Genomic DNA, 26,659 nt, shown 5'->3' with positions numbered 1-26,659 from the left:
TCGACTGAATCTTCAGAAACTCCACTGAATCTTCAGAAACTCGACTGAATCTTCAGAAACTCCACTGAAGAATTGGAACCGCTTATGATTCACAAAAGTCTCAATATCTTATATGATTATTCAATATCTAATATGATAAAACTTTCAGCTCACTTTAAAACATTTTAGCATGTTTAAATCTATTCCACAGACTTTCCTCCAAAATCAATGCTGGAAATGTGGGAAAAGTCTGCAGATTCATCAGAACCTGATTTCACCGAGTGCTACATGTTCCTGTGTGGCACAGTGACTCAGTGGGTAGGACTGTCACAGTAAGAAGGTCCCCGGTTCGAGTCCTGACTGAGCCATTTATGTGTTCAAATTTAGGCTTACAACAAGAGTTAGGTGCTTCATAATTTCCTTCTGATTTTAGGGATAATTTATGGTTGGGTTTAGGGGTAGGAATATAGTTAGGATTAAATATTCGGACAGGAATGTTATTCCAGGATCAACAAAATATGACCCGGGAACCCGTCTAACTCAACATAATCAGTACGTGTGGATTTGGAGCTTTCTATGGCACATGATAAAGCCACCACGAGACCTGGCAAGAGCAAACATCTATTCAGTGCATGCATTTCAGATTGAGACGGTGTTGTTGCTAATGCTCAGGGCTGGAAAGATGCAGATGTGTTCTTAAATTTTTAGGGCCAGATTTACTAACAGCCAAACCCTCTTTTGTCGTTAAAAAACTACTGTCGGGATTTACTAAAGACATGCAGTGAAAAATTAGCAATGAAAAGCCTTGGACAGGGTTATTTTTGTGGCTGACCTTATTGCATATGCATTAGTAGGAGTTTCCCTTTCAGACGCAAAATTTATGGGAGGAGAGTATTTAAATGAATCATGCAAGGTGATTTACCAAGGTTTACGGTAGTTCATTTACTGGTATTTGTGCCATTTTTTACCGTCCCAAAAAAGCATGTCTTAAACGTCAATAGACTCGCCATGAAAATAGTCAAGGAAAGGGTGAGGCCTTTTTCCCATAAATTGTAAGGCAATTCACTCTTAATTTTGACTTTTATTGACATGTAGCCTATACTTACTTTTTTTTATCATACCCAATTAACCAATTAGCAAATTCGTTTTTCCCGTAAGATTTGTTATTTACATGATTACATTGTTATATAATTTTTTAATGTTATTTGTTTACTTCTTTATAGTATACAAGACAGTGGATGTTCTTCTTTTACTGCCATGTTTCAAATGAGATTTTGTAATGCAATTTGGATTTTCTTCCAGGAAATTTTCATGACATCCTTTCTCTCTCTCTGTCCTCCCCATCACCGTCCCCTCCCTTGACTCATCAGTATGTCCCCAAATTTCCACTTCAGTCAGTGGGTCATATGAATCAGCCTCCTGCATGACTCCCTCAACCCTACCTCTCTCTCTCTCTCTCTCTCTCTGGGTAAATACTGTTTGATCCCTCTCTCTCTCCATCAATAGGCCTCATTCATTCCCTCTCTCCTACTGCATGCCATCGGACCCCCTCACCATCCCTATTCATTCCAATGATTTTTTTCCCCTCCGTGAAGTTTTCCGTGACTTCTCAAATAGTTAAGTACCTGTTCTCTCTCTTTTCACATCATCTTTTTCCATAGTCATTTCCTGTCTTTCTCTTCTCAGTCTTTCCCCCACACTTGTTTGTTTCACCTGTAGTTAGTTCTATGACACTGGTCATTAAGCTATGATAAACATTACATTATGATGAACTGTACTAATCTGTGCCAGCAAAAATTACCCTTTTGAATGGCTTTCATAAAAGCTCTAAGAAATATTTCATGTGTGAGTTATTTCTATTTCAGTGAAGTTTCAGCTTTGTCTCAGATGTTTCTCCTTTGGAGAAATAAAAATGTTTATACTATAGGTCACATTATTTGGCCAGGGGAAAATGTGATGAGTTCATAATGAGATCTCTGACTTTTGGTTGCAGGCTTTGCAATATTAGTATTTTGGCAAATCTTTGGACAGTTTAAGATCTCTTTTGAAACTCTAGAGGACACGGGTCTTTTTCTCAAGAAGAAAATCTGAGGTGAACAAATTTTTTTAGGAGAAACTATAGCATTTCGATTCTGGAATTTCCATTACATGAACTCTCAATGTATGTTCCATTCTTCTATGCTTCTGTAAGTAGCCATTTAATATTGTTTATAAGTCCCCATTACTGTGAGGATTGAAGTTGTTGAAGAAAATTTGCTTAATGACGCATAATTGTGCTCAATGATCCGAGGCGCTTTCAGGGAGCCACATTTAGAAAATCAGAAAAAATGAGTCAAACTGAGAGCTTACGTGAGTGTTCACATGTTCGTATATGTACCATAATAATCTGTGCAACAAACAAACAAACATTTATTTGTTGGTGCTTTAAACTCTTACTAGCATAACTGATGATTTTATAGCCATGTGCAGCTCTCATACAAGCTGGCACAGCAAACATTAAGCTAGCAAACATTTGCTTTCTTCTAGCAGGCCTTCAGTCTCACCCTTCCCATTTCACAGCCTGATCTGGGGCGTACATGAGGCCGGTTTCCAAAATCACTGATCCATTCTCTCTAGCTCTCTCATTTTGTGCTCTTATATCTGGGTCTCTTACTGGGAGCTCTGTATAGCGTAATACAGAGGTGCATACATAGCCAATTATTTTCAATGCTCCTGCTGTAACCCTGTACCAACCCAGTCCATTTCCTCACACACACACACACACACACACACACACAAATATACACATGCCAATCTATTTCCTTCCCCCCTTCTCCGATCTATTTTGGTGTGTTGTAGTGGGCTAGGGTGTGTGTGCGTGGTTTGCAGCCCTGCCCAGTAAAATACAGACTTTTTAAGGAAGTCTGCAATATAATCTGGTCACTTTATTGTAATTACAAGGTCCCCATTTTGGAAATAACCAGGCTGTCCGCAAGCACTTGCCGTGTCTGTCTCCAAGGAAAACTTGAGCTTTGCTTTCGTGTGCCCCCCACTGAACTGGTTTGTGCCCGGCACGGAGCTCTATAGGCAGATAATTCATTTTCTCACACGAGCAGCGAATTTAATTTGCTCGCTCAAGATGTTGTCATAAAATCTGTTAGCATGGGTGGCCAACCGAAACCTACACAACCGCATGGCTAGTGGCCTATCGTCAAACCCTGAAATTACTGTGGAAAAATTAGTAGGCTGTATTAATCTGAACAGCTGAACTGACTCGTCTTGAGGATTTCTCTGTCAAAGTCTGAGTGGCTTTTTACCTTTTTCTTTCTAATAATACGTTTTATCGGTTTTGTCTTGTACATGGTTTGTACACGTGCCAAGACATTATGTAAGTCGCCTATTTATGGGGATGTTCTCAAGGTACTTTGCAGTGTTTGAGCTGAAGTTGCGCTTCAGTGTTTTTCTGGATGTAAACTGGTCTCAGGCCATTTCAACCCCCAGCTGTATTTTTAAATCTTCTCGAGGGCCGTGTTCACCTGTAGGTCAGCTTCTCAATGTCTTAATGTTCACATCCTCAACCATGGTTTCAGACAGAAGTGGGCGGCATTTTGATTCAATTGTTTTAGTTGTATTTAGATATTTGTCAGTTTAGAGATTTTCTTCTTTTTAAATGTTGTTCATGATAAAACTGTATTTATGAACAACAAACTGCTCGTTTTTAACCTCCCTAGCAGTTTAAGTTTAGCATCTGTGTTAATTTTAGGGGGGGAAAGGAATAATTTTGAGATTATAGCACTTTATAGAAGTGCTCTGATTTGCTATTCAAAACCTGGAATAAGAATGTTGGCTTTTCTATGTATTTGTTTTATTTTAGTTATTTATTCTATTTGTGTGTGTATAAATTGATGCATCACATTTATTTCCATCAAGAGGTGCATGCATTTTTGGTCAAGATGTTGTATTAACAATGCAAGAGTCGAGCACTCTGTAAAGTCTCCTCTAGCACATCCCAAAGACTTTCAATGAGTTCTAGACTCAGAGAAGCCATGTGTGAAAATGATTCTTCATGCTCCCTACCAACCATTCTTTGACAATTTGAGCGTGATGTATCTCAACATTATCATCCTGGAATATGGCCATGCTGTGTCTTCCGTTCCTACATGGTTGTTTAATGAATTGTTTAATAAATGAAAAGCTACACACTCCATCAATTAGGGTTAAAAGACCTGTTGCCAAACATATAGCATGCTAACATAAAAATCACAGCAATAATGATCCAATCATAGACTCTTAAGTATTTGCCTATTTAAATCCAAACAGGGACTTTTTTTTTTTGGCTGGACAGTGTGTGTAATCTTCAGTAGTAAGTAGTAATCTTTTGTCACAGTTTTAAAAATACCTTTATTCTTTCTCACATTCTCCTCAGGCCTCTCTGTGTCAATGGGAACACCACAGATGTAAAGCATGTGATTATATTGTTTTATTATAGAAACGCTAGAGTGCACCAGCCATTACAAAACACATGCCATGATTGTTTATGGATTGTCTCCCCTAGACCATAATGGGCCACAGGACATAAGAAGCAATGATGTGAATCACTTGTTTTTTTTTTTGTTTTTTGTTTTTTTGCACTGAAAATTAGAAGATCCCTGCAGGGAAAAAGCTCTCGTCAGCTCCTAATAGTGTTGCTAGGAGTTTTAATATTCATAAAAGAACAAAGTGCAGGTCATATTGTGATTAGTGGCTGCTGACAGTATGGTATTTTATTACCAATCAATGGCAAACATTCAAAAAATGTTTTCTATCCATTTGAGGAACCTCAAATTCATGTGGGTTGTTTCTGTAAAAGCAAAAGCGCTTATAAAGATCCTTGGACAGAGCACATGGCATAGCCTAAATAAATGACTGGTTTCCCTTTTTTTCTCCCTTACTTTGATGAACTGCAGTTTACTGCATCTATAGGAGGCAATGAGCGAGAAAATGGAGAAACATCAATGTGAACTAGAGAGAGAGAGAGAGAGACTCATGTCACTAAAGTATAATCTCGCTACTTCGATTACTGTATATAGGCCTACTTTTATAAACTATTTAAAGCAAAATCAAATACTATACTAGGCCTACTGTAAATTCTTGTAAATTGAGACACTTTTGACATTGAGGCTGTGAAACAATGGAATGAATTTGAATTAAACAACTAATCAGAATGGGACGGTACATTGCTAAAACACAAGTAACCAACTGTCATATCACTTTATTATATATTTTAACATCATACATGTAAGCTATTACAAAAATCTGCGTTTTGTTCCACGTTGCGCGAGACGAAACAAATTGCGTGACATACAAGACGGACTGACAGTCATTCATAATTTGAATGCAATAAACATTTCTTCAATAATTGTCTATGACTAACTAAAAAAAGTTTTGCAGACAGGGCTAAACGTTCATTTCGTACCTACGTGCGTGGTCATTTGACTAACCGACAAGCCATGAAAAAGGCAGGAAAGACTGAAGGTGTGTGACGTCACGAGCGGATAAGGATCTGATTGGCTGCCGAAATTCTTCCTGACCACGGACCCATCGGTCCTACATGGTTCAGCTGTCTAACAGAAATAAATAGAGAGAAATAAAGTGACTGATCTACATGCCAATCGCTGGCACGTCAACATAAAACAGCTCATTTGATGAATGCCGATATTTTGGGCCATATAGATCCTTGATGATTTCTTGAAAAGCACGGCTGTCGAAGTAACGATCGTGTAGAAAGCCGCAGAATCCCGAATGCTTGACTTTCCCTCCCTCTTTTTTTTACTCTCTACCCTCTCATTCACTCTCTCTCCACACACACACACACACACACACACACACACGCTCCCTCTCATTTCGTGGGAGAAAGTAAGAAGAGGGAGCGAGAAAGAGAGAGATTGAGAGAGAGTGATTTGAAGTCTCTCTCTGCTCTCTCCGCTTTTCTGTTCACTCCGACTCAATGGGGCTCTAACATTAGGGGTTTCAAGCTGTAAAACTGCATATTTATTACCCGTTCCCTTCTTTCTATTTAAGTTTTGTACATAACACAGATAACTTATTGAAGTACAAGGTGGGTGTGCGTCTCTTAAGGCGCACCAAGTTCCTTACAGGTACACTAAAACCAGTTACTGAGACAGAAAGAACGAGAAGCTAATTTTGAAATTGTCCTGCCTTGTAGTCCAACCAAACCGGTCAAAAAACTTGGAACTATGGATATTCGGAAGAAGCGGAGGCCGTGGTGCATGGAGACCTCGTTCGTGCTCCTCCTGTGCCTTACTCTGGCACAAGCAGGTGAGCGTTTTGCTTTTTGGGGTGTTTATTGGATTTGAAATGATTTATGTACAGGTTATTACACCTCAATACAGCATTTGACGTTGATGCGCTTTTACGCACCATAGGCTAAACGCTGAGATTACAGGTGACTAGCTGTTGATGCTTATGTTTTTCTAACGAATCTTTAGGTGGTTTAGTTCTCAGTTATGTTGTACCCTACTCTTAATTTTGTTGAAAGTCTAGCTATATCCTTGTGGATGTGGTTCACTTTTGGTGAGCTCACATTGGTAGGTTTCGTTGGTTCGTGTCCCTTCAGGTAACATCATTCGTTAATCTTGTCAGAATTTGTTAAGAGCTGAAATATACACACAAGTATAGGCCCACGAGTTGCTCCAGGCCTCGTTGGCACACATGTAGTGTGGCATCCCGGCGGGGGCAGAGGATAGGACGGTGCTTCACTGACAGGGTTTCACCACTTCGAACTTCATTTCAGCGCGCAGCACCTTGAGGCGTCGTTTGTTGTTGTTTGTGTAAACAATGAATAAATCGTGTAGCCTTAATCGTAGATAAACGTGAATGTCAAAAGATATAGTTTACATTTTTTATTTACAGTTTTATTCTTATTTGTTTTTATCATATTATTATTATGGATTATAATTTATAATTGTGGTCTCTGGGATGCTTCTCGGCATTCAGAACATTTCTGAATGTAGCCAAATATTTCTGAATATATATATATATTTTGAATATATTCACTTTATAAATGACCACTCATCCGGTGCTGGTATATTCTGTCTCTTTGGGGTCTCTTTAAAATAATTTCTCAAATCAAATATTTCAAGTTAATTTATTATATTTATTAAGTAACCTCTTCAAGTTGTTCCAAGACATTTGCGACAGTGTCTTAATATCCTGTCGAGTTTGTTAAACATTTTCGCTTAAATGTAGGCTACTATTTGACACCTGTTCCGCACTGTTTATGCTACTTTTATTTGTATGAATAAGATTGTCGCTGTTCTTCTTCACAAACCTTATTACGGTAACCTATTTTTTTAAATCTTTTTTTAATTATAAAAATATCCCCTTTTTTATTTAGTCAGTTATTTATTTCATTTACAACACCAGACCACATGCACATTAATAGATTAATATTCATTTTATTCAAATATCCTTAGCTGTAAAACAATAATGAAAAACTGCGCTTCTAGTATCAACCACTACTGGGTGAGTGGCGCTCGAGATCCTGCGGTTTTTCCAAAGACGTTTTTTGTACAGTAAGTAGCAGTAGACATAATCAGATATAGTACATTTTAATATCGAAATGAGTCCAGATTTGATTCAGATTTAATGTGAGTATAGTTGAATTACAAAAAAACGTGAATATAACAAAACATTGAATGAAATGGCGCGCGGCGCACCTAACGTCCCTCACGCATGGATGTAATTCCAGATTGCTGATTTGATCGCACTTTTTCTCCCCGTTTCTTCCCCTGTGTATTTGGAGGAAGTCTGAATATTTGTGCCTCGCATGAGTGGGTTATTATTCTGCCCTGTGGTTCAGAGAAATGTAGTGAATGAGTTAGTGTCTGGGTGTGTGAGGTTAGGTGATATTTGTGTAGACGCACACATCTGTTACACCTGAAGAATTTTCCACAGTATGCCAGTTTTAGGCAAGTGAAAGTTGCACTGAATATTCCTCACCCTGCTGTTTCTGGTTGATGAATCAAATGTGATTTTAAATTTGCCAATAAGAAACCAAGTTATGTTGTTCAAAATGGTGAGCCTCAAAATAGTAGGCCTATGTAAACCAAAGCCACTATTTAGGATTCACTTTTATGTCCAAGTCCATCTGTTTCTGCTAGTGTCCTCAAGCGTTCAACGTTGTTCCATTATGTTGAATTTGGGACAGCAGACAGACTTTTGAGGGTGCCGTGATTTTTAGGTGGGGAATATTTTTTTAACATGGATGTTCCTTCAACCTCATTTCAAAGGCAGCACTCTCAAAGAACAGTCTGTCTCAATTCTGTTAACCAAAACACCCTCAACCAAATGCAGTGCTGTGGACTGAATGGAGCCACTGTGTGTGAAGGAAATGCCCGGAATATTCGTGTGTATATTCGTTGCACGTGAGAAAAGACTGTCCTCACGGGTGTGTCCGTCATTCCTGACAGTTTCGTGAAATGAAAGTTACTTTCATTCCTAATCTTCCCCCTCACTAACTTACCCTTGTCCTGAAGTAAATTTGGAATATGAAGGCCAAAGTTTAATGTGTCCTCTTCAGATCCCTTATTAGATTTGTTGAATTTGTTATTTATGTATGGAAAGAGCACAATATGGTCACTGTTACCATTGTGCACACTTGGTATTAAACTAATAACTTGTCCTGTATTGTTTGTGCATGAATGATACCTCAAATGAATTGTGGTGAGCTGCGCTGTTAGTTTTCTAGGTGATCAAGACTCGTGCTTTTCACCCTGGGCATTTATTTATTTATTATTAATTTCCCATAACTGACCAACAAAACTAACCCAGTCATCCAGCTGTAAGATCATTTCCACACTTTAACCACAACAAGGCCTTAGAAGCCTCACACTTCCACAAATGGCTCTGTTGACAACAATGCAGTTCCTCTGGTTAAAGAAGCGCAGCTTTGTGGTATTTTTCAGAGAGATAGTTAGTCATCATGTCTTCTAGGTTCAGTCCAAACAAGGGTTCTTTTTTGGCTCATAGAAGGTCGTAGAAAGTTGGCGTAATGATTTGATTCATTAATACCTTAATTAGATCACAGGATCGCCTTTGCAGACATGTTTCATTGTATTATGCAAATAGTTATTCTTATGTCTTTACCAGGGTTATTGCAGCAGGTTTTATATCCTATCAAAATTTCTGTATTTCAAGGTTAGTTTAGAATGGTCTTTTTTGGAATGCAGACGACTCTCCACAAGAGGGCCCAACACATGCTCAAGCTTTAACTCAACAGCACCACATCTAAAAGATTCACTGAGCACATAATAAGCACCCTCATCCTTTAGTCTGGCTTTTTTATTAAAGGGAATTTAAACTTTTCTTTGTCTCACAGACAGTAGTTGCGCTTGATTTATGGTTGCATCAGTTTGAAGTTGATGAAAGTTGTCTGTTTTCACACTTGTGTGCTTAGGATCACAAACGATTATAAAGGTGACCAAACTAATTGTCAATAGAAACATTTTTATAGACTAATTCAAAATGTTTGCAAAACTTTGCTTAACTATATTACCTTAGTCTGAGTAATTCTTTGGATATTTCCTAGTAAAGTTTCTTCAATTTCTCTGGGTAGTAAATGCATTGGTTTACAGTGAAGGGTGTATACAGTAGCTGTGGGAAGCTCAATCTTTTTTAGTTTACATGATGTTTAATATAGTGGCCGTGTGGTCAGTTTATCCATCCTGGCAGTGCCAAGCAGAGGCACCCACACTGACTCATACTGAACCACACAGACTCAGACTAGAATGTATAAGCAATTTATGGCCTTTGTTTAAGGCAGTTTATGTTATAATGCAGTTCTTACCAGACTTCCAAAGGCATGAGAATAACATTTATCAAATTAAATAGCAAAGAATCTTTTGAAAATATGGCTACATGCGCTTTTTTTAAATTGAATTGAAATGCTTTCTGCACTACAATTGAATAGACACATTATATAAACAACACAAATATACTGGCCTGTTGTTAAGAGGTTTCTTACTGTTTGTTTGTTCTCTAATCATATGGTTTATGTCATAAAAGCACTATACAGTTATCAGTAATTTCAGTTCCTCACAAGGAAAGCATAAGTAGTCAGGCTAATGCACTTGTTTCGGGCTTTTAAAAAAAAAAAAAACTTTCATCAAGATCAAGAAAAATCAACCACACTAACACACTTGGCAATCTGTGATCATTAAATGCTATGTCTCTGTAACCCCATATTATGCCAGGAGTTGGTATGATGGCATAGCTGTCTGTGTATTATAAATAAATCATAAATATAGAGAGCCATGATCTAAATTATAACCTCCAGACAGGCCTATACATGCACGCCTAACTATTGTGGTTGGCGGGAAGAGAAGGCGAGACAGATCCAGACGACATGATGGATTTATCTTCATGTCTTTTGCATCTTTTGAAGTTGAATCTCTTTGCGGTTTGTTGTCACAGTTGTTGCAGTTGTTTGATACATTCAGAAGTTTCTCCTCCTTGAACCTTTCAGAAATGTTGAACCTTTTCTCCATCTTCATCCTCCACTTCATTCTGTGCTGCTTTAAATTGTCCATCTCACTCAAAACAAGGGCATCTTTGTTCGACAGTAAAGGTGAGAGTTTAAAGGTCAAGGTGTCAGGTGGTATGTCTTGCTGGTATTTAGCATAGTTATTTGAAGCTCACAAGAAGGAGAGCCAGAAGACAGTGTCAAAAAAAAAAGAGGAAAAGGAACCGATTCTTGGATCTTCTGGAATGTTCTCTCACATACATTGCATGGTCATGACAGCTCTGATGGAAGTTTGTATAGAAATGTCTGGGTTACCTTGACTGGCTCTGACTTACCGTTTGGAATGTTTGTTAGGTCTTGTTCGCATTGTTTGCAATCTGTGTGAGCATACAATGTTTGTTTGTTTGTGTGAACGCTTTGTGAGAGCATCCAACGACTCTTGGTTTCAGACATTCAAGGACACGTTTACAATCTACAAAGCACACTTCTAGCTAAGCTCTTCTGTTTGTGTTCTTATATCTCTATTCAGTGCTGGGTGTTTGGTAGATGCAATCGAAGAAACAATATCTTTTGCAATAAATACATGGCTTAGTAGTAGTGATATTTTGAGATGATTTGGCCACTCATTCCACCTAGTGTCAGTTCAAAAATCCATGACAGCTTCGTGAGAGTCAGAATCAATAGAGAGGGCATACTTTGTTTTCTGTTTTTTATTAACTTTGAGAAAGGTTTGTGTAAGATAAACAATCATTCTGTTAAATTTAATGTAATAATGGTTCTTAATTGGGATCATTGACTCCATAAAGAACCATTCTGTTCCACAAAAGTTTATTTATAGTGGAAAAAGGTTAATGCTCAAAAAATGTTTCTTTTTAGAACGGTTCACTAAAAGTTTTTTTGGGAACCAAAATAGTTCTTCTATGGCCCCCTATTTTGGAACCTTTATTTTTAAGAGTGTAATCTATCATATTTTAATATTTTTTATCAATATATATCCAAATTATTATTTTGGACTTACTGTAATTAAAGTATACATAAAGTTTTTATTCTCTTTAATGTCTTATTTTATTTATGCTTGCACTTATTCCTGTATTTGGGAAATGCTTTTCGGGCTTCTCGGATTTAGCCAAGAAGGCCCAGTGGACATATAGTGCTGTGGTTCAGCTCTCAAACAGTGGCATACATTGTGTGTGTTGTCTCTTCTGGAAACCGATACAGTGACCAGAGACTTTCTCTTACTTGTTCATCTCTTTCTCCCAGCGTTTAAATAGGTTCACCTTTTGAGAATCAAGGAAGCATTGCGTTTTAGTTAGAAGTCCCACAGGGTATTCCTGCACTCTTGAACCTCTTTCAGACTGTTTCCGCAGTATTTTATTGAATGATTTACACTACTTCTCTCTAGCCCATTTTCCTCTTATGAATATCTATCTTTGTATGGCTAACTGTGTACACACATTCTAATTAGTTTACATAAGTAGATTTTCAGTCTATAATATGAATATGCTAGTTGGTAAATATAAAATGGCATAACTACCCATTGTGGTAACTACACAGACCATATTTTGATCAGTGTGGTTATAGGGACCAAAAATACTGGCAGAGCTTTAGAGGAAAGTACCAGCACAAAAATTAAAGGAAATAAAGGATTTGTCAAGAGCAAGAAAGAGTGTATGGAGACAGAGCCAAACGTGTTTAACCTCAAATACGTGTTGCGAAAGCATTAAGTCTTGTTAGAGAGTTTAACATAGTTTTAGACAGTTAATAATGTAGTACACATTGTGGGTTGAGCAGATGGCATTGGGGTTCACATGAATCCCATAAAGAGCAACAGAGCTGCCAAGAGCAATATGAAGATGGAAACAGACATCAAATTTTAAAGCCGGTCTGTGTGTGGCCTTTTGAAGGATTCAACATCTGTTTTGAACGCTGTTTCCAAATACATTATGGGAAATATTTTGAGCTGTGTATTGTTTGCAGAAAGAAGTGCATGTCTAAATAAAGTGGTATTATTTGCAAAGCTCAGAATAAAAGAATGTATGCTGTTGGTGTTCTCTTTGAATCTCGAATCTTAAATCTCTTTCACTCCTGCAGATCCAATTGATGTTTTGCGGGTGCTGCAGTTGCCGTCCCTCCCCGAAGGTGTGCAGAAGGTTCCGGGTTTCTGTACCTCCCGCCGGGCCGGCACTCCCGATCATGCCTACCGCATCAATAAGAAAGCCCAGATCTCTGCTCCCACCAAACAACTATTCTCAGGTACATTTCTTTAATATCTCATAGTTTTAATGCTGGGTTCATAGACACATAATTGTGTAAGGAAATGTTTTATCTATACAAAAAATCAACAGGATCTTATAGTGATATGTATCTGAAAACATTTTTTTTTCAGTATGTCTGGAATATGAAGGAATTCAAAAAAGACAAGGCTATGATTTGAGGGAAAGATTGCTCATAATTGAAAGGCTTGAAATGTTAGGAAAGTGCTGAGACTTGTAAAAACTGAAGACTGCATACTTTTTTTAGATGTTTGTATATATATAATTAGGAATTTCACATTTTGATTATTTGGAAAGAATATTATATTTATATATTATATTATGTAGGGCTTATTTTTCAGCTGGGTATTTGGGTTGTAATTCATATTTTTTTATTGTTTTGTGACAGATTTATTCTCAGACTGGTTTGAAAAGTTTTTATATGGATGTTGTTTTGTTATGCTTAGAAAGATTAGTGGGTCTGGGTGAAAATCATTTGGGACGCTAACATGCAATTACTCCTCTAAAGCAGGATGAGAGCTTTTCAGTAGCTAATGAGACGGTTGCATAGTTAACGCTAAATGTGAATGTTAGTGTCAATGAAATTAGTACAATTTATGCAAGTTGAGTCATGAATCATAGGTTTCACCCAGACTGCAAATTAATCTGTGCTTGAAATAAGCTCTTTTTGTCTTAAATCTTCATGTATCAGATTTTAAAAAAAAAATTATTTCCTGTAGGACGTTTCCCAGAGAACTTCTCCATTATGACTCTGGTAAAGGCCAAGGCTGGTCTTCAGGCCTTCCTGTTGTCCATCTACAATGAGCAGGGTGTACAGCAGCTCGGCCTAGAGTTGGGACGCTCACCCATCTTCCTGTATGAGGACCAGAATCGCAAACCCGCCCCAGAGGACTACCCACTGTTCAAAGGGGTCAACCTGGCTGACGGCAAGTCAGTAACCAACCCCTGCTGAGCCCCATCACCCCATCTGTGTCTATAACACTTTCAGATATCTTATAGATATTGTGCGATGTGTAACTGTTCCTTACAGTCTATGTTTCTGCACTTGGCAAACCCACAAACTAATACAGCATCTCCTTTGTGACTGTCTGCCCAGTTCATTCTCATTAAAACCTTCAGTGTCTTATCTCATCTCATCCTATAGGTGGCACCGCATAGCCATTTCTGTGCAGAAGAAGAACATCACCCTAATCCTTGACTGCAAGAATCGTATAACCAAAGCTCTGCCTCGTAGCAACAACCCAGTCTTGGACACCAAGGGCATCACTGTCTTTGGAGCCCGTCTCCTGGATGAGGAGGTCTTCCAGGTCTGGTACACCTGTGCAATGAGTTATTAAGGAACTCTGTGATACACACTTTGTGATTAATAGATGACAATTAAGCCAATTTTTTATGCACGAAATGAACTACAATTTATAGTGATATTATAGGCAACTAAAGAATTGTTTAAAGTCACCATGAAATCAAATCTGACCTTATTTGCTATTTTAATGCACATTCTGGGGCCAGTTGCATAAACATAACCGATGTGTCTTAAAAAGTTTTACCATCTAGCAATTAGTTAGGGCTAGGGGTGTAACGATACCCTCATGTCACGATTCGATACATATCACGATACTGAACTCACGATACAATATTATTGCGAGACTCCAAGACATACTGTATGATAAAAGGTTAACAAAAAGAATGTACTGTAGATTAAAAAATGCTAAATTTGATATAACATTGCGGGTGTAAATGAATAGGCTTGGATTTGGTGCTGGAAACCCAATGCACAGGACAATGGTGATACCAGAATAAAAATATTCATGATTCTGAAGCTGGAAATACAGAATTATTTTAGACAAATATGCTTGCACTCTGTCACTGACTAGATATATGTAAAATAATGTAGGCCACTTTTTACTGGTATTAACATAAGACATTTGGCATTATCAGGACCCACAAATTTTCCCAAATTTCATTATTATGCATTATATTCAACTCTATATATAGCAGTTTAATGTAGTATTAACACTAAAACTCTGAAAACTTGAATTTTTTCTCATACAGTTTTTTTAAAAATTTTGGTTGAACTATACACAATACATATTGTCAGTATCCATGATCCATATTGTTGCATTTTTGTATTGCGATATATTGTGACACGAGTAAGAAAGGCTAATCAGTCTTACTTTTTGGATTCAAATAAGCCCAAGCTACCTTTTGATGTAACTGACTACAAATAGTTAAAACCTTTAAGGAAAGAAAATTGATGACTAACTTGTAAGACTAGTCTAAGCAGTTCCTGTCTTTTTTCCTTATTTTTCTCTAAAATATGTCACATTATGGACATTAAATGGGTTGCAATGTAATTTTATGTTGAGTTTAATCGTATATGACATATTCAATGAATCACATGTTAAACAGTTCTGACATTTCTAAAACACACTCGAAGTGGTTCACCAATCACAACATAATGGTCCAGCCGACCAATCAGAGCACATTGCTCTTTTCAGAAGGAGGGGCTTCATAGAGACAAGAACTAAACAGAGCGTTACTGACAGACTGGGAAGAGAGGAGCTGCAACAAACCTATTCTAGTAGACCCCAAAAACAAAAAAGGCCATAATAGGTCACCCTTTAATTTCATACTGCTAATTTCTCATTTAATGAATCTTGCACATATTAAATGCCGTATTATCCCAGTTGGCCTCATTTTAACCCCAGGTTCCAGGTAGCAAATTGACATCCCCTGTTTTTCTTTGCTTCTCTCCAGGGTGAGATCCAGCAACTGCTGATCGCATCCAACCCTCAGGCCGCCTTTGACTTCTGCGAGCACTACAGCCCTGACTGTGACTCCCCTCTGCCCAAAGTCCAGTCCCAGGACCCAAACACCTACGTGAGTGCCACAGCACATTTTTAAAATGGGGCAAAGCATCCTGATGTGAGATATATAGATGGAGTGTCACTAATAGTGTTTTCACTATAGTTTAACGTATGTTAATGCAACTCTTCTCAATACATCATATTTGTATAAGTCACCAAATGTATGCTTAATGTTTTTGTTTTTTCAAAAAAGCAAACAAATATTCAAGTCATTAAATCCTGCCGTTCGAAATCTGCACCTGTATTTGACTTGGACTGGACTTTCACTAAATGCTTGGATAAATGTGGGACAAAAAAAAAATATTGTAAATGTAGCAAAATCTCACATCAGAATGCCAGCTAATTATTCATGTTCTGAAAATTATGCACACAAATCTAGGTTGTTTATATTTCATAGCACATTAGTATTATACTACACTTAGAGTATATAGAGCCCCTGATTTGAGTCAGATATCCACATCACTGCCCTACAATGCATTTTCATACATCCACAGCTCTTCCACATCATCAAAGGTGCTTTATTCTAATAACAACCATTTCGCTCTAAATGCTGAAACTTCATATAATATGCAGTATTATACTTTATTTCTTCTTACAGTATTCTCTTATGTTAGCTTTTCAGATTAATGCATTTGTTTTTTCGTTCATTGAAGTTCTCAATGTGTTTTGCAGTAATCGCTACTCAAACCCATGAGTCTGATGAACAAAATGATAAACCATCATGCCTTTGCTAAGAAAATCATTTCTAGTTCCTACATCTTACTTTCCTCATCCATAACATATCTCTCCTCTCCATATTATTCTCTCATTTGTTTTCTCTTCCCAAAGTCTTCTTTGTTCGCTCTTGTCATTTGCTACATTCTCTTACTGTCACTCACATGCCCTCTCTCTCCTTCCCTGCATTCCTCTGGCTTCACTCCTCGTCTCTCTCCCCACATGTCTCTCAGTACTTTGATGAAGAGCGGGATGATTATGAATACCCCTATTATTATGAAGGAACTACGAGTGTCCCTCCCTCCCAATCTGTCCCTCCCTCCGTCACAGCTGGGACCCTCACCGAACAGGTAAAGAGGGAGCGCGAAAATGGAGTGAATCAGAAAAGAGAGGATGAGAAAGAGATGGCATGAGTTATGAAGAAAAACTAGATTTGCATTTTCTAAAGGGAACATCAGTAGTCTTAAAGTCTCAGGTACCGTGCAAAAACATTTATCATTTATACTTAAAATAAGTCAGAAAACATACTTAAAAATTGTTTAGATGTTTGTAGATGATGATTAATAAAACTGATTAGTAACATAACAAGAAAGAAAAGACGAATCAGAATTTAGTATGCAAATAGATTTAAGAAAGAACACCCATCAGAGGTCAAATATTACAACAACATCAGTGCTGTTGTTTACATTGGTCATTCAATGCCAAATATTTTCATATTTACATCTTACATTTCTATACTAGTATAAACTTTACAAAAGCAAATAGATGCGATGCTACAATTGAACATAGAAAGTGTAATGTTACACTTACCCCTCTCTTTCACTTGAATAAATCCATCCTCTACTTTCTGTTCACTCCTGTTTTGCATCGTCATGTGTGATGTCCCACCTCTTTCCGAACGCCACCTCGTTTCACCTCATCCATCAACTATAACACTATATTGATGTTGCTTGTGTCACCTACATGTTGTCATTTGTCATATATTTGTACCTGTATAGTGTCAAAATGTTTGTGTTGGTCAGTACATGATTGTGTGTATGTGGATTTTAAAGGGGCACTGGAGGCACACACACACACACACACACACACACACACACACACACACACACACACACACACACACACACACACACACACACACACACACACACACACACACACACACACACACACACACACACACACACACTCACGCACACACGTGCGCACACTATAACATGCAGAGATCATGGACCCACTGTGTTAAGCCAACAGTTGTAGAGAAAGAGGTAGAAACACTGATTTACTAAACATAGAGCGAAGTGTTCATACATCCATGTATGTTATATCTAGAATAAATTTTATATTTATGAAATCTAGTGACTTTTTATATTTACATTTTAAATTAGATTTAGATTTACATTAGCTAGTTTAATTCTAATTTACCTCACTCAGTGACAATTTATAATATGAATCATTGAACGATTAAAGTCCATATTCTGGTTGAATACTACAATTCAGTAATTTTTATAGTAATTTAACCAAACTGATTTTCAGTATATGACCACATTCCATGTGCATGTCAATGAGGGTATTGTAAGTTATTGATTTGATGATATCAGAATAGCTCAGGTACACAGGTTTTTAAGGAAACCACTTTTTATTCTTCACCATTGCATGGCATTACTCTTCCTAAAATCTGGTTTTATATTTAAATGTATTTGCATGTTTTCACGTTTCACCTATTGCGTGAGTTCTCTTATGTCTTGTGTCTCTCTGATTTGTTATTATGAACAACGAGCGTCTGTGTCTATGTGTTTATTCATATCCATCTCTTCACTTCTTAGGTTTACTTTCACTTTGGCCAACATTGTCCTCTCACTTACTTTTAGTGCTGTTTTTCTTGCCCTGTAGACAGTCATGTCTTTATCTAGCCTGCAAGTTTGTATTTCACTGTGAGTAAAGATAACTTCTACTAGCTCAGTTTGTGTAAGCTAGCTCAGTATGTGTAAATGTAGATAAGTCTTCAATTAATATGCCTGTTTTATTCTCTGCAGTTTGTGCTTCTGCTTGTCACCTTGTTCCGGGTAGTCTACACCATTCATTCCTTTCACATTGATTAGTGTTAAAATTGTTATGTTCTTTGTCTAAAACAGTTTTCTTTAATGATTCGATACATGCTGGCAACGGGACTATGAATGGTGTTAAATGACTATCTCACTTCCTGTCACTCTTTCTGTGCAGTTGAGCAGCACAGTGTACCAGCCATGCATCAGTTTTATCAACAGATGCTACTTGAGCATACTTTCCCCCAGTGCCTCACAGCGTTACGTCCCCATGCGCACAACATGCTGCTTTTTTAATGTGGAGATTGGCATTATTGGAGAAAAGAGTATCACATTTATCTTTCTTTAGGTACGATTGAAGTTCACTAAATCTAAACTCATTATATAACACTGACAAATAAATCTGATTGAACATTATACTGTATCCAGTAATGCCAGTTAAATCTCAGTCAGTCATTCAAGCACCAGCGATCTTAAATTCATTGTGTTGTCTCTCTCTCTCTTTTTCTGTCCATCCCCACTACTTTCAATCCCACCCATCCCTGATGTCTTCCACTCTCTATCTCTTTCTCATTCTCTCCCTTTTCATGATACGCTGATCCGACACTTTTGAATACAATAAATAAAAACGATATTTATCAAATAGGAGGGCAAGGCGAACAACGGCAAAGCCGATAAGCAAAACAATGCCCCAGCCAAAGCCGCTGCTGGTGCAAAATCAGAAAAACCTGCTCCAGCTAAACCAGCTAAAGCCAAACCAACTCCATCAGTCAAAACTGCAAAGACCAAACCTACTGCAGCGCAATTATTGATTTCAAAGATAAAACCTACTTTGGCTTCTAAACTAGCAGCCAAACCAAAAGCAAAACCGGCCCCAAAGAATGACAACAAAAAGAAGTCTGATGACAATGGAAAAGCGGTTGAGGAGAAAAAAAATAATGGTCAGGCTAAAGTAAATGGTAATGGCAACGGCAAAAGCAACGGGAATGGGAAAGATGCTAATGGTAAGGCTAAAGCTGGCAGCAATGGTAAAGTCAATAACAATGGCAATGGGAAGGCAGCTGTGGAGAAAAAAGCAAATGGAGAAGCTAAAACTAATGGCAATGGTGCAAAAACAGTGAAGACTGAAAAGGCAGCAGTGACCAAAGTAACAATAACCAAGAAGTCAGAAACAACGAAATTGGGAAAAACTAAACCGCCGGCCAAACCACAACCAACCAAAGACAAGACAGACAAAACGAAAGCCAATGTACCACCCGCGAAGCCTAAAGCGACCAAAACTGTGGTAGAGAAGGTTCAGACCAAAGTTCAAGTCACTGAAACTGCCAAAGTAGCAGCCGTTACTCAAAAACCTGTTGTTTTCAAAGCTACCCCTGCACCTTTGCCTCTCCCTTCAAAACCTAAGGTCTTGGATTTCAATAACGTCAAATCAGGGTCCAAAAATTTCCCACCCTTCGACAAGGCTGCTGTGCGTGGCACGACCATCTCTTCTCCAGAAATCCCCAAGAAGAAACCCACCAATGGTTATCAACAGGTACAAAATCAAGAGGCCGTGTTGGCCATCCAGAGCTGTATTTCACACCTCGTCATCTTGGTTCAGGGCTGTGTTCTTAACTCAGAGTAAAGGTTGATCTGGGATTTGTCTTCATTGAAAATGTTGAAAGATAACAGATACAACACACTCTGCAGTGCTTTTTGAATACGATCCTACATCGTACCTTTCAGGTTTTGCATACTTTTCAGGATTCATGTTAAAACAGAATTTAAAAAATTTGATCTTCAATTGATTTTTCCATTATACTTTCCATCAGGTTAATAAAAATTCAGAAAACAGTGTGTACAACCATAAAGGTATCATGACATTGACCAGCTGTGAGGTTGAAGACATACAGACTCGCTGGATCTCCTCCACCCTTTCATATATCAAATGATCCGAGTGATCATTAGAAGGATATGATAAGCGGTATAGACTGTGTCATCACCGCATGGCTATTTGTACAGTCTTTTGTTTCTCTTCCATTTTATTTCCTGTCACTCCAAATCTACACTCTCTAACTGGCTAGTTTGTAGAACGTAGTTTACCAGGTAATGCCGATTAGAGCATGTGATCAGTTGAGAAACATAGTTATAAGATCCCAGAGTTTAATGAGTCACTGGTAGAGCTCAATGTTACACATGACACAACGAGTCTCTTTCTCCATCTCACTTTCTGATTTCAGCCTGTTTCTCTTTTATGTGTTTTTTATTAAATGCTGTCCTGTGAATGAAATACGAGAGAAGCAGTTTCACAGAAAATATACTTCTTAAAATATTGACTCTGCGATGCTGCACTCCACGATTATCAATTCTTTCTGACTTTGTTGAAGATCTGTCCCATGAAATTGAGGACAAATGCCCAAAAGTTGTTTATTAATGGTGTATGTTGTGTTTCAATGGTCCAGTGACCATTGCCAGTAACGTCAACACCTGTAAAGTCAAGTTTTGACCCAACTTGACTAGATTTTTTGCTTGACATGGCAATGTGGCTTATTAAAGCAAATCAGGTTAAAAGGAAAGTCTGTCTGGGACAGCAAATCTTGGTGATTAGAATAAGCCTTTCACGATGCAAAGGTTTATTCCAAGATTTTTGATTCCACCAGCTGCAAAAGTTTCCTGTTCTGATTTTACTATGACACGAGAACAATGGCTTTTTGCCAGAAGACATTTCGTCTTCTACCAGCAAAGGCACATTGATCTCTTCTTTCTGCATGTAACAAGTTCATCAGACTTGAGCTTGTTTTTATACTAATCAATCTCTCTCCTTCAAATTTGCTTACCTCCTCCCCAACCCCACCCACCTCTTGGCCTCCTCCAATCAGGACGTAGATCCTGCTTACTCAGAGGCTGACCACACCCCCACAGAGACCGATTATTATTACACAGTAGAAGAAGAGGCGTCCCCACAGCCAGAAAGTGATCCGAATGGATATGAAGAAACCATTAACCAGGTAACCCACACCCATAGATAGCTGAGAGAGATGGAGCAGTCAACAATCTCTATAAGAGTCTCTCAATTGCTTTAAATCATTACACTGGAGGTGAGACCAGCCTGTGTTTATTTTACCTTAACAAATTAACAATTCTGCAGCCACGTGTGCCATGATACGTGCTGTACTTAACTCCAAAATGAATGCATTGCTTCAATTTTATCAGATATTCTTTTGTGATTCTTATTTCACTTGCTTTAAGATTTTATCCTTGTTCTTATATCAAAACCGGATGTGACATCATCTTGACATAAGAATGAAAATCTTGAGAAACAGATCACAAAATAAATTTGCAAATATGGAATGAATACCATGCATTCGTTGCTGGACAGCTTCTTTTTCAGAGTGAGATATGTTTTGGAGTCAGTCAATATTAATCAGAAAGGTCAGAAAAACGGATTAACTTTATATACAGCCTTATTTTTTGAGAGTGGACAATGAATTAGTGGGTTAGTTAGACCTAACCAAATAATTTTTCGTCTAGAGTGGGACTTTTTGGTCAGGTTTGTATTTAAGTTTAAACAATATGTTTAGTAATAGTTTGGAAATGGACAATCTACATGGCCAGACGTTAAATGAAATAGTCAACAATATAATGGTAAGAGACTAGTAGGAAGTAGTGCTTTTAGTTTTTGCCTCCTAGTAAGTGTGTTTCCATTGGCCTGAGTGATTCTGTGGTCAGTAAATCAATAGATTAGTTTGAAAACCACAATATTGGACAAATACACCACAAAAAAAACAACGCTCATAATTATGGTCTCACATTTTGCTTAGTCAAAGTCATGATGTTGGAGAAGAAATGGACAAGTTCTTTCAAAAGGCCCATTCACATCAAGATGGATCACCATAACAATAAGGTTTTAATAATCATTCTAATTCTGTAACCATAGGGAAGTCCACACCACAGCTAAAACGATAACGACAAAGAGAAACAATATCTTTGGAATCACTTTTAGAATTATTTTTTCCAGGTTATGAATGATAAAAAACATTTTTAATCAACAACATAGCCAATCAGAATCCATCTGACTTTAAACAGTTTGAGCATTTAAAGTGTATTTTAATAAAAGGTTTGTTATCGTCTGTTGGTGTGGATTAGTTATCTTTATAGTTATTGTTTTTGGTGTGAACGGGCCTTTGGACTGAACAATAAAGCGGTAAAAGAGACCAATTATTTGTTAAAGAAGTTTGGTGAGATCAGTTTGTGTGCTATGTGTGTGTGTGTGTGTGTGTGTGTGTGTGTGTGTGTGTGTGTGTGTGTGTGTGTGTGTGTGTGTGTGTGTGTGTGTGTGTGTGTGTGTGTGTGTGTGTGTGTGTGTGTGTGTGTGTGTGTGTGTGTGTGTGTGTGTGTAAACATGTGCCCATATCTGTGTTCCTCTCTCATGATCTGTTTAACAGGTAAGATCTATTATTCTGATTATTCTGTCTCTTTGCCCTCTCATTCCCATTTTTCCTCTCTATTTTCCTATCTTCTCTCCATTCCTACCCCATCACACCATATAATCTTCCATCCTCCAAACCATCCACCCCACCCCTACCTCTGCTCCCAATGGTACGGCCCAGGTGGACGAGACTTTCACTGTGGAGGAAATAGATACGACCAAGACAGGTGGTGAAGGGGTGTCTCAAACGCCAGACGAGCCCTTCGCTGAGGAGTACATAACAAGCGACTTTGGAATGAAGGAGTATGACTATTCCTACAAGGACTACAACGAGCCCATCTCCGAAAGCAAGACAGAAGATACCATAGGCCCTGCCCTGTCCGCTGTGACAGATGAGGGAGGTGTAAGTTATCTTGTGCTTTCCAGCAAATTCCCTTTAAAGCTTTGATAAAAGCTTAAATTGAATTTGCTATGGCTATAAGTCTTGCAGAGGCATCTAGCAGAAGCAGAGAGTTGTTAAGACCAGCTAAGCACTGGTGCTGTTTAAGTTCTGTAGCCAGTTGCATAAACTTAGCCACTTTTGTTAAGACTGTGTCTTAAAAACTAGTTTGACCAACTAGCAGTTAGCCAAGAGGTAATCACTCTAACTTTTCTGATTCAAAAAAGACTGATCGACCATTTTATGCAACTGACTTTAAAAAGTTAGGACCAGTCGTGAAGAAAAAAATGAGATGATTAACTTTTAAGACTAGTCGTTTTGTGCAACTAGCCCCAGGTCTAGGACTTAAGCTCTGTTCCAAAACCTATGCCTTGGCAGAAATTGTATCTTGTATTTTTTTTTTTGTCAGGAATCTTTTCTTTGGGATATCCGAGCAGGGAAATGTGTTGAGATTTAGAAATATTAATTTTTAAATATTTTTACATTTTATTAAATATTGGTGATGATAAAATTTGTTTGTAAGCTAATTAAATATCTTAATTAATAATCTTAGTGATATTGACAATATCTGTGTGAGTTATGTATTATAATATTATTAAAGTATCACATTGTTTGGTTAGCAGCATGTAAAAGTCAAACTGTCAATTGTGAGTCAAATCTTAACATGAAGAGCGCTTTATCAGTTTATTGTTATTTTTGTATTGTTTATATAGTACTTATTAATATTTTTAATTAGTTTTTATATTCATATTTCATATTTAGTTTGTTTTAACTTCTGTCATTTAAAAAAAATTATTTCAGTTATCTGCCGTGACAAGATTTCAGATTTTCGGTTTAAATTAACCTGTATTTCAATTAACGTAAATTATTTTTATTTTACTTAAAGGGTTAGTACACCCAAAAATGAAATATTCTGTCATCATTTACTCACCCTTAGGTTGTTCCAAACCTGTATTATTTTCTTTCTTCTGTTTAACTAAAAAGAAGATATTTTAAAGAATTTTGGTAACCAGACAGTTGACTGTATGTTGACTGTGACTTCCATAGTATGAAAAAAATACTATGGAAGTCAATGGCTACCTTCAAATGTCTGGTTACCAATATTCTTAAAAATATCTTACTTTTAGTTCAACAGAAGAAAAAAATTCATACAGGTTTGGAATAACTAAAGGGTGAGTAAATGATGAAAGAATTTGTATTTTTGTGTAAACTATCCCTTTAACAGTAATAACATTCATAGGCACAGCAAGGCAGCGCACTAGGTTTTGGAAGAGAACTTCAATTTCCAAAAGAGTTGATTCATTTGCAGTCAGTGTTTACCTAGGACTAAATCAAGTTTGCTTAGAGAGTAATGGGTTAGCAAGTTATGTCATCAACAGGAAATAGTTCCCCTGTCAGCAAACCTTGTTTTCAACAAGACTTGAACACTGCCCAAGATTCCTCTGCAAGTCTGCATAGAGTGCTAGTTCAGTCATCAATTCTGGTTGACTCATAATGCTGATCTGAGACCAGCCTTAATCTCGATCAGCATTGAACAGCAGTATATCTTCTTGGAAGGCACCACGACTGTTTGAGCTTGACCTCAGCACCAAGTTCTTCAGTATGTATTAATGTGCTGTAGACTTGTAGATCTTTATCTGCAAATACAAAAATAAAAATGTATAGTGGTTACTTCAGTCTCTAATGTGCAGCATTTAGACGGATGGCCTCACAACAGCAGATTAGCGGCATTATAAGCCTGCTTTGTCAGCTAAGTATTTACTTGACTTCCTTATAAAATAAATTGTCCGTCAAGGCGTATCAAGGAGTTTCAGTGGTTTACGGGAAGTTATGAGTCACATTCATAACCACTCAAGGGTTATAATGTAGGTGGGTGTACAATGCTCAGCTACTATCTGAACATCTTGGACGATTGGTTTCATCTTTTTGTATATTGACTGGGCTCTGTTTTGGGTTACATATCTGTTTTCCTCAGGCCTCCGTGCGAGCCCTGAAGGGAGAGAAGGGAGAACCTGCTGTTCTTGAACCTGTAAGCATCATAATTACATAGTCAAATCATTAGCCAAAACCATTATGATAAAGGTTAACATTTGTAAATTGTAAATACAACTACTAAACCTTTTAAGACATGCAATTCACCCAGACCACCAGAGGGTGCTACAGAATAACATTTTGATTTATTGCATGTTTATGTCTTTCCTAAATATATTATTTCTATCATTAATTTCTTTATTTTACCACTCTCACTCTCACAGGGCATGCTGATTGAAGGGCCACCTGGACCAGAAGGACCAGCAGTATGTTCACTTTTATTGTTTTGAGTGAATTTATGATCAATTAGCATTCCTATTCCTTTTTTAACTGAATTGGAGAACTTCCTTTCCTAGGTCTCCATATTGTGCATTGCAACTTATTTTCCCTCCTCCTCATATAGGGTGAATTCAGGTTGATTTGGATACTTTTTCCTCCTTCATTTCATTGCCATTAAAGTGTCCCACTCAACCTGAATTCACCCTAGTATTTACTACACAGGGCTATCCCAAGCTTGAAGTTACTTGTTACTAAATCCTAGTAAAATGTTATGGTAAAAGTTATGTTTCACAACTGTAGTTTATAAACTCTCATTTATAAAATGTTCTCTCTACATTAGGGTCTCCCTGGCCCAAATGGCCCTCAAGGACCCCCTGGTTCTGTTGGTGATCCTGGTGAGAGGGTGAGTAGACATTTTGTTTGTGTTTACAAAAATGACGCTTTAGCTTTTTGAGTATGCTAATTTGAAACATTATACATACATTGTGGTGCTCATTGTTTCCCTAAGTTTTTTCAAGTTCACGTCAAGAGTATGTAGTTAGATTTGAAAGCATTTTAATTAATCAAAGTGGTTGTTTCTGTAGGGTCCTACTGGTAAGGCTGGTCTACCTGGAGCGGACGGTGTCCCAGGACCTCCTGGAACTTCTGTCATGCTTCCTGTAAGTCTTCTTTCCTCTTTCTTTCTCTCAATGTTCATAAAGTCATCTCACCACTAGATGTCACCATTATACCATGACTGTCAAGGATGTCAAATATGACTTTATTCCTACCCAGCTCCTTCTGAGCTCCCACATACAAGATAGTCCAAGTTGGCTCTTGATTTGCAAACCTCTTTTCTGTTTTTGCAGTTCCGCTTTGGACAGAGTGGTGGCGAAAAAGGGCCTGTTGCCTCAGCACAGGAGGCACAAGCTCAAGCCATTCTGTCTCAGGCTCGGGTTAGTCTAAACTGTCATATAATATTCATTTAGCATCTATTTATTGTTTTTTCACATTGAGGTCTAACTTTATACATCTTCATTTGTAATTAATGGAGTTTTCTTCTGTCTAGATGGCTCTGAAAGGTCCGCCTGGGCCAATGGGTTTCACTGGCCGTCCTGGACCTTTGGTAAAAGAACTAAACAAA

General features: G+C 37.7%; 1 protein-coding gene across 3 annotated transcripts in view; it reads left to right on the top strand.

Annotated features, from left to right (window-relative positions):
- Positions 1-5,812: 5,812 nt before the first annotated feature.
- col11a2 (collagen, type XI, alpha 2) overlaps positions 5,813-26,659 on the top strand; it is a 35,991-nt gene continuing 15,144 nt past the window's right edge. Inside the window, exons 1-15 of one of the 3 annotated variants that reach the window (XM_077195098.1) lie at positions 5,813-6,055; positions 6,164-6,276; positions 12,572-12,733; positions 13,473-13,683; positions 13,898-14,060; positions 15,511-15,633; positions 19,026-19,913; positions 21,238-21,366; positions 22,969-23,190; positions 25,202-25,255; positions 25,482-25,523; positions 25,877-25,939; positions 26,121-26,195; positions 26,385-26,471; positions 26,585-26,641. In XM_077195098.1, the coding sequence (XP_077051213.1) occupies positions 6,195-6,276; positions 12,572-12,733; positions 13,473-13,683; positions 13,898-14,060; positions 15,511-15,633; positions 19,026-19,913; positions 21,238-21,366; positions 22,969-23,190; positions 25,202-25,255; positions 25,482-25,523; positions 25,877-25,939; positions 26,121-26,195; positions 26,385-26,471; positions 26,585-26,641 (2,358 nt within the window). In that variant the 5' untranslated portion in view covers positions 5,813-6,055; positions 6,164-6,194. The remainder of the gene's footprint in view (positions 6,056-6,163; positions 6,277-12,571; positions 12,734-13,472; positions 13,684-13,897; positions 14,061-15,510; positions 15,634-19,025; positions 19,914-21,237; positions 21,367-22,968; positions 23,191-25,201; positions 25,256-25,481; positions 25,524-25,876; positions 25,940-26,120; positions 26,196-26,384; positions 26,472-26,584; positions 26,642-26,659) is intronic. The other 2 variants (XM_077195099.1, XM_077195100.1) reach the window with 2 other exon arrangements.

This window comes from Siphateles boraxobius, unplaced genomic scaffold (assembly GCF_051911475.1).
Source record: "Siphateles boraxobius isolate OS27281-9 unplaced genomic scaffold, OSU_SipBor_1 33, whole genome shotgun sequence".
In the NCBI taxonomy this organism is placed as follows: domain Eukaryota; kingdom Metazoa; phylum Chordata; class Actinopteri; order Cypriniformes; family Leuciscidae; genus Siphateles; species Siphateles boraxobius.
The sequence above is the reverse complement of the archived record's forward strand: the minus strand, read 5'-3'. Positions and strand labels throughout refer to the sequence as shown.